The 12,972-nt window shown below is 31.5% G+C and overlaps 2 protein-coding genes across 2 annotated transcripts; both read left to right on the top strand.

Annotated features, from left to right (window-relative positions):
• The first annotated feature begins 4,207 nt into the window (after positions 1-4,207).
• On the top strand, positions 4,208-10,288 carry TTN9 (titan9). The gene is made up of 8 exons (XM_021423700.1): positions 4,208-4,453; positions 5,413-5,460; positions 5,713-5,782; positions 6,634-6,724; positions 6,803-6,864; positions 8,467-8,771; positions 8,854-9,004; positions 9,917-10,288. Exons 2-8 carry the CDS (start codon positions 5,413-5,415, stop codon positions 10,105-10,107), a joined length of 918 nt encoding a protein of 305 aa, XP_021279375.1. The 5' UTR covers positions 4,208-4,453; the 3' UTR covers positions 10,108-10,288.
• A 696-nt stretch (positions 10,289-10,984) lies between these two features.
• Positions 10,985-12,742, top strand: UBC20 (ubiquitin-conjugating enzyme 20). The gene is made up of 6 exons (XM_021423353.2): positions 10,985-11,295; positions 11,744-11,771; positions 11,889-12,116; positions 12,220-12,283; positions 12,386-12,445; positions 12,544-12,742. The coding sequence occupies exons 1-6, from the start codon at positions 11,186-11,188 to the stop codon at positions 12,588-12,590; spliced, it is 537 nt and encodes a 178-aa protein (XP_021279028.1). The 5' UTR covers positions 10,985-11,185; the 3' UTR covers positions 12,591-12,742.
• The last annotated feature ends 230 nt before the right edge of the window (positions 12,743-12,972 follow it).

Below are 12,972 nucleotides of genomic sequence, written 5' to 3'. Positions count from 1 at the left end.
CAAGCAAAGGACCAATTATAATTCTGCCTGGGGTTGTCCTGTTTCATGCACACCTTTTCCCATTTTTTGCTGCCTTTTTCTCTCCTACACAGATCAAGTATATTTATTTATGCATATTCATCCATATTAAAGAAATTGGTAGAATTCTTTTTAGGAAAATGTTAAATACCAATGCTTAATGCACCCATTGATTGTGATTTTAAAGGAACAATGGTTATTCTTACATGATTTATATTAAATGTCATTGGGTACCTAATAATGGTATACCCTATATTGTTCGTTCTAACTAAACAAGATTAGGATACCTTAAATCTAGTTTGAGAAGTAAAACTACTACCTATCATAGACTCGAGTAGTGACTTTAAAGTATCAACTATCCTAATTTAATTATAAATAATAATTTTTAATATTAAAGTTTAATTTTAGATATATTATTTTCATTTATAAGGTTTTTATAATTAATGTAATACTTACTAAAAATCATTAATTATTCTAAATTTTAATTTATTTTTTATGAACTAATTTTAATTTATTAATTTAATTTTCATTAATAAGATATATAAAATAATTTAAAACATGTAGTTTAATCATGTATTTAATAGGTAAAAGTATTTAATAAGTAGTGTTTATGACATTCAAATAAAATTCAGGTAACAATTCAAAAAAAAAATCCAGTATTTATAAGATTTAAATATCTTATTAATATCTTAAAAATAACAAGTACCCTACATGTTGATGTTTCTAATTTACATACCTTGTATACTAATATCCCTATTTAAAGATAGACAGAAAGGAATTTTTGTTCTTTTCGTAAAACAAAAAAATTGATGTCATAAAAATAATTAACACCCAGCTGCAAATTAATAGTATGATATTTTAGTCATAAAAAATATAAAAGAACAAAGCATTGTCAGGTCTTGATTCCAAATGGCAAATAGAGAAGATTTGTACAAATAGAATGTCACATTAAGTAATGCCCATTTCAGGACTATAATAAAGTCAAAAGGACAAACTAGTGCTCGTAGACAAGAAAAAAAAATAGACTAAAATAAAGATATAGGACTGGAACTTTTCTTGCTTTTTTTTAATTAAATAATAACTGGACTTTTAACTTAAACATCTGTTTTTCTCACTTGATTATGAACCCAAGATTTAATTCTAAATAAACTAATGATGTTTGATAATAACCTTTGCTTTGCTTGCTTGCTCGACCTTTGTATATGAACAATTTATAGTTAGAAAAAAGTGAAAAAAAAAATCATTCTGTTAAATCCATCAACTTCTTCTTTCTGTTTGTTTTCTTTCTCGGTGTGTGTATGGTACATGCTGCATTTCCATCAATAAACAAAAGCTTTTCTCAAGAAAAAATGTGTAAGCCCATTGTTAACATCACCTGAATGGGAGAGAAAATTGGAAACCATTCTCTTTTCAAATTATTGGTTTATGTCAAAGATTCTTACCCTAATTTATTTAGAATCTCTTATAGGTTATCAAAAAGAAAATTAAAATAGATCACATATATAATAAATTAATTATAAACACTTTGCAAATGGTTACATGTACGTGTTTGAAATAACTTGTGTATTGTGAGGAAAAAGAAAACATTGAAAGACCCTTTGATATTGAGCATTTTTAGAGCCAAAATGGTATGTTTTCAATCCATTTATTACAGTCAAAATTTTGAACATGCATGAGATTATTTTTTCATATATTTCCAATCATTTTCATATATTTAAATTTTATATTATAAATTTTTACCCGAATTTAATTTCATAATTTCGTTTAAAAATTTCTGAGATTTATGTTTGGTAATCCCATCACATCTACTTGGTTACGAAGATGGGAAATAAAGGAAAACGAAAAGCCGCTGTTGACAAGTTTAATTAATGGTACCCCAAAATTTATTGAATGGGTGCACCAAGTGGTCCAAATATGGTCCTGTTCTCTTAATAACGAGCATTAAAGAACATTAAAAAATTTAGACTGATAAATGGGCTACCCATAATGGCTGTTGCTAGGCACATATATTTATACATAGGTCCTTGGCATCATATGATTAAAGGTTGAGGGTGACAAATATTGAAGGAGTATATTGTTCCATCACTTTTGGGTCTTGGATGCTAATGTCATAATGTCCTAAGGGGATGTTTGTGCATTTTGCATCCTTAATTATAAGCTATAATTACGAACCAATCTCATTTATTCACAATGCATGGAATAAGAATTAGTAATTATCGTTTTAGTGATAGAAGTAAACTACTTATCAAATTTATAGATTTGGTTTGAGATTGAACTTTGGAGGTTCGATCCGATCCGATCCGATCCGATCCGATCCGATAATAATAATAAAAATATTATTATATATTAATTAATAATTATTTTTATTTAATTTTAATTTTAAAATATATTTAAAAATAAAATAACAATATAAAAATATCTTTAAATTCTTTAATAATAAATATAATATAAATGAACAAGTGAAGTCTGAGTCTAAATTTTAAAGGTATCAGTCGGACCGAACTCATGGAAACTTCTTGTTGGCATTGTCGACTCAAGGCAAACAATTTTGTGTCTCTATTTGCTTTTATCTTTCCGATATTTTCTTCCTATCAGTGACTTGTTTGGACAGTTATTTACTTCATATTCGATCTTTCCATCTAAAATAGCTATCTCAATAATTGTTTTCTTAGACTAATAATAATAGATTGCCACCAAACCTGCGACTTACGTTCAACTCGAGTTGGGACTTGGCACCGTATTTTGGGCCTGGACTGGATTTAATTTGAAATATTATTTTTATTTATTTTTAATATAATTTTTTAATTATAATTTTACATAAATATATTAATTTTTAAAATACATAAATCTAATTGTTAATTGACCGTTAATATTTTCATTCCAGGATTTATAATTATTGTGTTAAATTTAAAATAAAAAAATCATAAAATAACTAATAAATCAAATATTTAAATACATTTCAAAGTTACATAATTTCAAAATTTGATGGAAGAATTAAAAAATGGTGAGAGACATGGAAGCACCAAATGCTGATACTATAGAGAAAGTAAAGGGAAAAAAAAAAAATAAAAGCTTGATGCGTAAATTGGTCATATCAGTTAATGTGGGCAGAAAGAGTAACATTGTGGCATTGTGTGTAGGAGGGGACAAACCCACATTTTGCAGGTTTCTATAAATCCCATTACCAATACCAATGTGGAAAAGAATAAAGAAAGAAAGAAAAAAAAAAAGTAAAGAAAGTGAGGATTTGAGAATTAAGATTCTAAAAATATTCGTTGCTTGGCTTTTAGGAAACGAAGCTTCAAACCTGGAACCACCTTGGGGCTTGGGCTTACCAATCACGTGCGGCGCCACTGGGAAATGTGCTGCATCCCACATCTACCTACCATCGAGACTAAGGTTTCCTTAATTAATTTTTTAAAATTAAATAAAAAATTTTAAAATTTTATTATTCTTTTATTACATTAGATTTAATATTTAATTTTTTTTATTTTTGTTCATATAATCTTTTATAATTAACTTCATTAGTCAAAATGAATAAGAGAGATTCAAAATCATAAATGGACTAATAAATAAACATATAATGAGTATAATAGTTGCAAAATCATAAATAATTGTAGTACAAAGGAAAATAAACTCATTTTATTATCATTTATTACCAATATTGAAATGCAATATCTAGTTACATTGCATTGAATAAAAACCATATTATTTTATTTCAATAACAAGTGGTCTAATTATTCTTTTCAAAAATTTATTTCCACATTATTATAATTAAAATATAAAAAAATTTGCAATTAATATGACAATATTTTATCATTTTTCTTTTTATACGATTACAAGTTAACACATAATATAAACACGACACAGTGTTAAGTGAATTTAATTTAAAATTATTGTGATATATTTCATACATTATTTATATTTTAAATGTATTAAATATGCTTAACACAACTAAGACACATCTAACTCGTTTAATTAATGATCTTAATATGTTAAGTGTCAACGGTGTAAACCCATTTAATCTGAAACAGGTAAAAAGATTATTTTAACCTTTTTAGCAAGGATAGTGCACACTTAAATGTGGGGTGATTTGAGGGTAATATGGTAATAGTGTAGCCAAATCCTGAATTTATTTATTCGTTTTTAAAAACATTCAAATATTTTCTCGTCTTTCTTTTAGCGGCACACCCAGCCTGGGAGCCAGCCACTTTCACCTTGCTGCCTTCCTCAGTTCTTCGGTACTCTTTCTTCTTCTCCGTCTTCCTCTCTACCTCACGACTGCTTCTTCTTTTGTTCCTCTCTCTTCGCTTATCACAGCCGTCTGCCCCTCTCCATCGCACCCGTCTTTCTCTCTCACGACCTTCACATTTGGTCCGGTTACTTTCTCTCACGAGCTTCCTAGATTGTTTTCAAAAAATTGCTGCTTTTGAAGGTAAAACCATACTCTAATTACCGTCTTCTTGTATTTAATTTTTATTTAATTTTAATTTTCATAGCTTCTTTATTATTTTCCATGGAAATGTGTGAAAAGAAAAGGAAAATTAGGGTTCTATAATTATTTTATTTAACGATTCAGATTCGATCTTGTATTTTGCTTTTCTGCTAGGGTTGTTGGTGTCTATGAGAACATTGGTTTACTGTGATTAGCACATAGGGAAATTGATTTAAGAGTATTCTGGAATGGCATAAAGTGGTCCTAACAGAAAAGAATGAAGCAAATAAGCATGTGTATCGTGCTTATCTCAAATTAAGCATAATCATGAGCATGCGTTTTTATTTGCATGTATGTAACTTTGTTCTTTTCCCAGTTAATTTATTTATATTCCTTTTCAGTATATGATGAAAAATAATAGTAGTAGTGAGTTTAAAGAATGTTCATTCATGTCGATCACTGTATAAAGTTGTGGAAATAATTTCCTTTACATTCACCCATCAAAAAATTTGATGTAGTCTTAAGATGTTTTCTAGGCTACCAAACACAGGTAAAAAAAAAAGAGAGTCAATTCTCCTTTTCTCTTAAATCTTACTTAACTTTGCTATGTTATCATCTTCATTATTATCAGATCAATTTCCAATTTCTCCTTTAACTTTCTAGTTTCTTGATAATTTTTGTTTGGTTGCTTAGAAAACAAAGGAAAACCAATAAAAGAAATGGAAGTGTTTTTCTTTTTTCTTTTTTTACTTCATTTTCTTTTCCCTTTTTACCATTTCATTTTTTTGTGTTCTACAACTTTTGAACACGGAAACTAGGGTTTCTTTAAGCACTTAAGAGATTATTTTCAAATATATGGATTTTAGTAATTTATTTATTTCTTAAGTTACATAATTCTACTTATGTGTATACAAAAATTAACTGGCCTTTTCTTTATTTCTTTATTTATTTTTTTGCAGATGGAGCCTTTATATGCAAAGCTTTACGATAAATATGACAAGCTCAAGGTCTTTTTGTCATATGCCATATTACTTCTTTCATTATAAGTTTGGTTGCCAACGAAACAAAAGAAAAGAGTGAAATGTTAATTTTTTTTTCCCATTAAGTATCTCTATGAAATGATAATTCAGCGGTAATGTGTATATAATTTTAACTTAGTTTGGTTAAAGTGGAATTTTTTTTTTCCTGTCTATTTGAGAAGCAAATGTGGCTTTTTCTTTCCCCACATGATGTGACTTTTGTTTTCATATCTTTTCCAGAAGAGAAAATTGTCTGAAATGGATGACATAAATAGAGATCAAGAAGAGAAATTCTTAAGTTATGTGCGTGGTACGTATTGCATGTTATAGTCACTATTTTTATCTCCATTTTCATATTTTATGTGAATCTCAAAGGATTATCTTTGTGTTTGTTTCTCTACTGTGTTTATCTAGACAAGTTATATCTAGCATATATCATAGAAATATAACTAAGGTCACCTGTATTTGGCTGTTAAATTAAAGATATGTTCTTATTTTGACCTTCCTAATGAAGTTTAGGTAAAATAATGCATTATCTAATTCAAAACCATTTGTCTTGAGGGTAAATGTTTAATGGTTTGACTAATCTCATGACTGATAGTTTTACATTTTTCTGACATTTTTATTGGTAGTTGTAATGAGGTTGTAGTACAGTGTGATGTAAAGCTTTAAAATAGAAACAAGATGCTATTGGGTTTCTGATCGCCCCTCTCCATATGTGGCTGTCATACCCTCTCTAATTTCATGGAAGGTATAATTGTGGCTTTGTGTCTCGAATTTGATTTGTTGGTGATGGTAAAAACCAACTGCTATAGGTTGCTGCAGAAACTTGCTCTGATTTTTGAACCATCGAATCAGGTCCAAGCTCTATATTTGAACAGCATATGACATTTCAATCTTGTGTATTGAAGCAATAGATTGACTGTTATAAGTTATAACCATGTATTTGAGGCTGTAGAATGAATCAAACTGCTTGCACATAGCTCAAATTTTGGTCTATGAAAAGCTTGTGTGAACTTGTTTCTCTTATGAACCAAACTTGAACAGAAGTTCCATCTTTGTTACCTTGACAAATTTTCTAGGTGCTTCATTACTAGTTAAATTGCACAATCATTTAGGATCCCTCTAAAATGCTTAGTCATTTGCTTTCTGTTGTTGCAGCTGCAGAGGAGTTGATACAGCACTTGAAGGGTGAAAATGACAAGTTGCATGTGGAAGTTAATGAGTTGAGAAGTGAATTGGCCTCTATAATGTAAGTAATTTTAATTTTCTCTGTTGAGATGAAATTTTCTTCTTTCTTGAATTTTAAATGCTACATATATCATTGCAGGTCCAGCAAGGAAAAGCAATGCGCAGACTACCAAAAGCTTTTGATTGAAGATAATCAGAAGTGTAAGAAGAAATTGATTATTTGATGATTGTTGTTTGTATCTCTTTCTTCCAGTGTAGAATATATATGCAATGGCATTGACATCCTTGACTTTCTTAGTCTTGTTCTTGCTTCATCTTTGTTGAATATAGGAACTGAGTCATATTATTGCAAGAAAAGTGGCATAAATTGATGCTGAATGTATTAGGTATTCTGGAGAACTAGAAAATAAATAATTCATATCAGTTTAAATGACTATAGGACAAAAAACAAAGCTTGTGGTTGAGGAAGTGGATTTCTATGCTCAAGTTCTTGTCTTAACAGAAAATGAATTCAGTGCACTAGGACTATGTTGAACCTTGAAGTAGGTGTAGTCTGGTTAGGTCTGTATTGTTAGTCTCTACAATCTGTTGAGGTTTGCACCTGTCCAAAATTCATGGGACAAGAACCATTTGCTTCAATTCTTCCAAGAGCTGGAAAAGGTAATGATGTTAATGTTTTTAAGTATTGCTATACATTAATTCTCATAGTATGGTTAATAGATCTGTTGCTTTTCCTCTTTTCCCCCTTTCTGTATACGCTTTAACTTCGAAATGTTCAATCATTAGGGAAGATGGTTATCCTGCTAATGACCACATTTCATCATTCACAACTGTGTATATGCATATGTCCCACTTCATCTTCTATTTTGACATTTATATAAATTCAAATGTTGTTGAGCACCTCAAATAATTTGCTAGATGTAAATAAATTTTTAAAAAAATTCAAGTATCAGAATTCATACATGGTGCCTTTGGAGACATGGAAGTAATTTTGGAAAGAAAAGAATTGCAAAAGGGCAGTGAAAAAAGGGAGAATTTTAACCCATGAAAGGTGGAGGGAATGGCAGGTGAGGGTATTTGGTCTTGCACATAGGATTCCTTTGATGAGTCAATGTTTTAATTGCAACTTGAGTTGGGTGTAGTCTCTAGTGTTCTGATGATAACAGCATTGAAAACTGTGGATCAATTTGGGTTATACCAACTGCTTACTACTTTTTCTTTTGGCTGCACTTGTTTATATAGCGAGTTCAAATATATGATAGGTATATGATAAAAGAATGGACTTGCAGTTATTGTATGGATAAGGTAAACTAATTTATGTTGAGCTGTTAGAGGCAGAGTTTACTGGAAATTTGAAGCAGAAGCCTACATTTTGTTGTATATATACCCTTTTCTTGTGGATCATATTCTGCAAACAGAGGCATCTTAAAAATATACATAAAAATTGTAAATAATAAGAGAAATAATCAGAAATCTGGCAGTTGTCACCTGAAAATATGTATAAATTTAATTGAAACAGTTCCTTTCAAAAAAAAAAAAGGGGGTCCTAATTTGAACCTTCTCTGATCCTTTAGTATCCATTATATAAAATTTATCTCATAGCCAACTCTAGTCAATGGCAAGATTAGGTGATTTCTGCACTGGACTACTAATGATTTGCCTTTGTTAATCATTTTAACTCCCTAGTGAAACCATAAGCATTTCTTTATATCTGATTTGCCTTTGTTAATCATTTTAACTCCCTGGTGAAGCCATAAGCATTTCTTTATCTCTTTCTTTACTGAATGCTAAAATTTATGGCAGATAAAGCACTTTCCGAAGAAGTTAATCGGCTGCAAAATCTGCATCAAGAGGGACATTTGAAGGGAGGCAAAAGATGTAATGTACCGATGGTCTCTCCTGGAAGTGCACAAGTTGCATCAGAAAAGGTTTCTGGTAGCTCCACTCAAATGATGACAAGGAGCCGTAGCAGGAAATCTGCTGCTGAGACAGAGGACAGTCTTGTTACTCCTGGTTCAGCTAACCGCAATGTTGCCATGGTGAGTGCATTGGTAGAAGACTTATCTGAGAAAGGTCCATCTTGCGAGGTTCTTGCACATGTTCAGCTGGTATGTCCCTAATCGAGCATCTTTTTACTTAAAAAGCTGTTAGTTGCTACATCTGTACTGATTATTTTGGATGACTATGCAGCCAGAATGCTGTAAAGACAGTCTAGGTGCAAATGCTACTGCTAGTGGTACTTGTCTGTTTCAGGCTCTTATTGAGTGCTTAGTTGGCATGAAATTATCCACTGTTAATCGAACTGAAGGACTATGCATTTCAGCTCTGCATCAATCAAGTGGTAATTCTTAACTTGAGCATCATACTTATAGTTCATTAAATTTTGAGTATTTCTATCTCTCTTTCACTTCTCAGTTCTAGGTTTTTTTTCCATAGAGTTGGCATTTTATTGATTTGATATATTTCATGGTTCAAAGCGTGTTCAGGCATCTTGGTTTACTATTGCTTGAGTTGTATCTGTAATGTGACATAACTTCATTTAAGACTGAGGAAAGAAACTCCTTGAAAGCTCACAAAAAATCTAAATAAACTTACAAATCCTGAGATAAATGAAGCATGCCATCTGGCATATATTCCGAAGCATCAAAGGCTTTTATAAGAACTCCCATTATGTGCCACACTAACATGTAGCATTTGCCGAAATAATATCTGGTTCACATAAATGTTGCATTTTTGAAAATGAGGTCATAACATGAAAATAGGATATCATAAATCTGCTGTTTTATATATAATATAGATCCACCATAATCGGTTAATTTTTTTGTAGTCTTTGATATTTGATTTTCTTGTAAATAGAAACTATGATATGGTTTGATAAGAAATGTGAGAAAACGATGTAGCATGCACATCAGGACAATATCTTGAAAGAGTTGTGTAAACTAAGCCGAAACAAATCTTGGCCAGTTGTCTTGTTGATGTTTGGCATTGAGGTTACATGATGGTTGTGTACTTGTAAGAAGTAAAGATTACATCTTTTCTGCTTTTCAATCTTGATTTTTATTTATACTGGGAAAAAAATATCAATTTTTAAATAAAGGGAAGGCTTTCTCCAGATTGAATGGATATTGTGGCTAAGGGTACTCAAAAAGCTTGTGGGCTATACTTGCCAAGCAAATTACGTGCACCTATACAAGAATCAGGTCCTACTCATATGAATGAAACTAATCCATTCTTGATTCTGATTTCTGGACAGGTTACTCATTCAGCCTCACATGGATGAATATAGCAGGTGGAGAGGAATCAGAGTTGCTGTACCGTGTATCATCATTAGGGACATTTGAGAGAGTGGCACCGGAGTGGATGAGGGAGGTCATTATTTTCAGCACTAACATGTGCCCTATTTTCTTTGAGAGGGTAGCTCGTGTAATCAAACTGCATTGCTAAGCTTCTCTTTCGCTGTTGCTCTCTGTAAATTTACAGTAGTGATACTAAAAAAACTACCTTCTCTCTCTCTGTGTGTCTCTCCTGCGCATGAATTTGCGGGTGTGGAAATAGATCTGTATGACAGTGGTGATAACAAGTAGTTATCAAATTATTGCTGAGATTCTGCTCTGCACTTGATTAATTCTTCCTAGTTTGGCTTTGTAGTTAAAAAACAATGACTAAAAACAGTGGTTTGGTGAGGGTCTCAAGGCACTGTGGCAAAGATGAACTATTAAAAAGGAAAAACATGGTGGCAAGATAAAACCCCAACAAAAGTATAAAAAAAAAAAAAAACCCAAAATCTGAAATAAGGGTGTGTAATATTAATTAATATTGTTTTTTTAAAAAATTGAATCATAAAAGTAAAAGGAAGTTGCATTTGCGTTAATTGGAATTTGGATTTATGACCATTAATTTTTGTTTTTTTTTTTGGGTGCATATTAATTTTGTTTATTTGACATTACCCTTTATAGTCAAATTTGCATGATGTAAAAATGATAATAAATGTACAGATTAATGAATAGTAATAGCAGTTTCTTGTTTTTTTCTTATTAGATACCGCAATATATATGAGATTGGCTTACCATTTAATCATTATTTAATAATAATAAGAATAGGATCCCAGAAAGAGAGACCAAAACGTAAAAAGAATGAAAAGGGGGGGCGAAAAAGGAAAACAAAAAAGAAAAGAAGAGGTGAGAACATGAACTAGCCGTTAGAGATAAGAAAAGAGAAAATTAGAACTAATGCACACACCGTCGTTGCAACGGTCAAAAGAACCACTTTTTAAATTCCGCCGCTCCTCAATCCACCAAAACCTCAGTAAACCGACGCCGTTTCTGTCCTCCCTCAGAACGTTTAAAACCAAACCCGTCCTCAAAAACTTCTCCTCTCATCTCTCTCTCTCTCTCGCTGAAAACCTGTCGCTGAAAAGAAGAAGAGAAAAACCCATTCTTGGAACTCTTCTTCTTCTTCTTCTTCTTGTACACTCATTCCCTCCTTTCTTTTTTGGCTGAAACAATAATAAGAAAATAAACAAATGGCAACTGTTAATGGGTACCAGGGAAACACCCCAGTGGCCACCAGCACTGGAACAAAGCAGCCTGCCCCCACTGCTAAGACTGTTGATTCTCAGTCAGTTCTTAAAAGGTTTTCTTTTTCTCTCCTTTTTTTTTTTGGCCTTTTTTGTTTACATTGGAGTCTGTTTCTTAACTAGATGGAATAGAAAACACGATGGGCTCCTTGCTTTTTTGTTTTCTTTTCCAATGGTTTTTTGGTCTCTACCCTACTAAGGTGTAGTTTTAAGAGTCTGCTTTAAATTTTTTTTTCCTTAAACTGTTCAAGGGTAACAACCACTTGCCTGGGTCTCGGGTTTTTTCTCTTTTTCTGAGTAATTATTTATTTAAATAAAAACAGAATTGCCCCTTCACTGTTTTTGTGTTCATTGTGTCCAAGAACATTGAATTAAATGTTGTTAAAGCATTAGTTAATTGAATAAATTTTACGTATTGATTTTTATCTTTTGTCTTTTTTTCTGTGAGGATTTCTAAATCTCTGCTCTTCTCTTTTTTTTTTTTTTGGTCTTTGATTTCAACAGGTTGCAGTCTGAACTGATGGCTTTGATGGTAAAAGCTCTATTGCCTTCATTCCTTGTTATACTATTGCTTCTTAAAAACCAAAGAAATCAATACATTGTTTTTTAATGATACAGGGTTTTCTAATTATATTTTTTAAAATGACAGATGAGTGGAGATTCTGGCATATCAGCGTTTCCTGAAGAGGACAACATATTTTGCTGGAAAGGAACAATTACAGGAAGCAAAGACACTGTATTTGAAGGAACAGAATACAGGCTATCTCTTGCATTCCCCAATGATTACCCTTTTAAGCCTCCAAAGGTCAAGTTTGAGACTGGCTGCTTTCATCCCAATGTTGATGTCTATGGCAACATTTGCTTGGACATTCTTCAGGTATAATTTTCTTCTTTGTACGGTCCAGATTTTTGTGGAAAGAAAAAATTGCCTCTGTCTTTGGACATAATTTGATACTACTTGGATGCATTATTTGTTGTAGGATAAATGGTCATCTGCTTATGATGTAAGAACCATACTGCTATCTATCCAGAGTCTGCTTGGAGGTGTGTTTCTCTCTTTTTTTTACTTCTACCTTTGTAAACACTAAAGCTACAAAGTGAAAAGGCCTTTCTAATAATTTTATCATTTGGTTATCTGACATGCAGAACCAAACATTAGCTCTCCTTTAAACACTCAAGCAGCACAACTTTGGAGCAATCAAGAAGGTATGTCCCAGTTTGAATAGCTTTACTTGTTTTACGAGCAGATCATTTTTGTGGTGAAAATGGTCTGAATGTTTTGTTTTTATTTTTTGGTCTTGCAGAATATAGGAAGATGGTTGAGAAGTTGTACAAAGCTCCTAATGCATGATTTGAGAAATCAAGGAATAGAGGAGTTTGTCTTGGAGAAATGAGAACATGAAATTTGTCTTTTATTTCATTACAGTGCTTCATTCTTTTCTGATTGATGAATGGTTTCACTTTGACTTCTGAATATAATAAATCTCTTATCTCTAAGAAAAATACTTTCCACTTTCCAGGCCACTGACGAGATTCATCATAAAGATTCTAATTTCCTGTTATTAATCATTGGCTTACTTACAGATATTTCATTTTTGACTAAGATCACTTAAGATGGTATCAAAGTATAACGCACTATATACACACAGAAAAACCAAATGCTCTCAAGTCTAAAAATCACTTACACAACTATCACATGAAAATGCACTCTCACATGTTAGTTCAAATAAGAC

This window comes from Theobroma umbraticum, unplaced genomic scaffold, assembly GCF_002168275.2.
Source record: "Theobroma umbraticum cultivar Fairchild unplaced genomic scaffold, ASM216827v3 scaffold_95.0, whole genome shotgun sequence".
Classification (NCBI taxonomy): Eukaryota; Viridiplantae; Streptophyta; class Magnoliopsida; order Malvales; family Malvaceae; genus Theobroma; species Theobroma umbraticum.
This window is presented reverse-complemented; position numbering and strand designations above follow the sequence as displayed.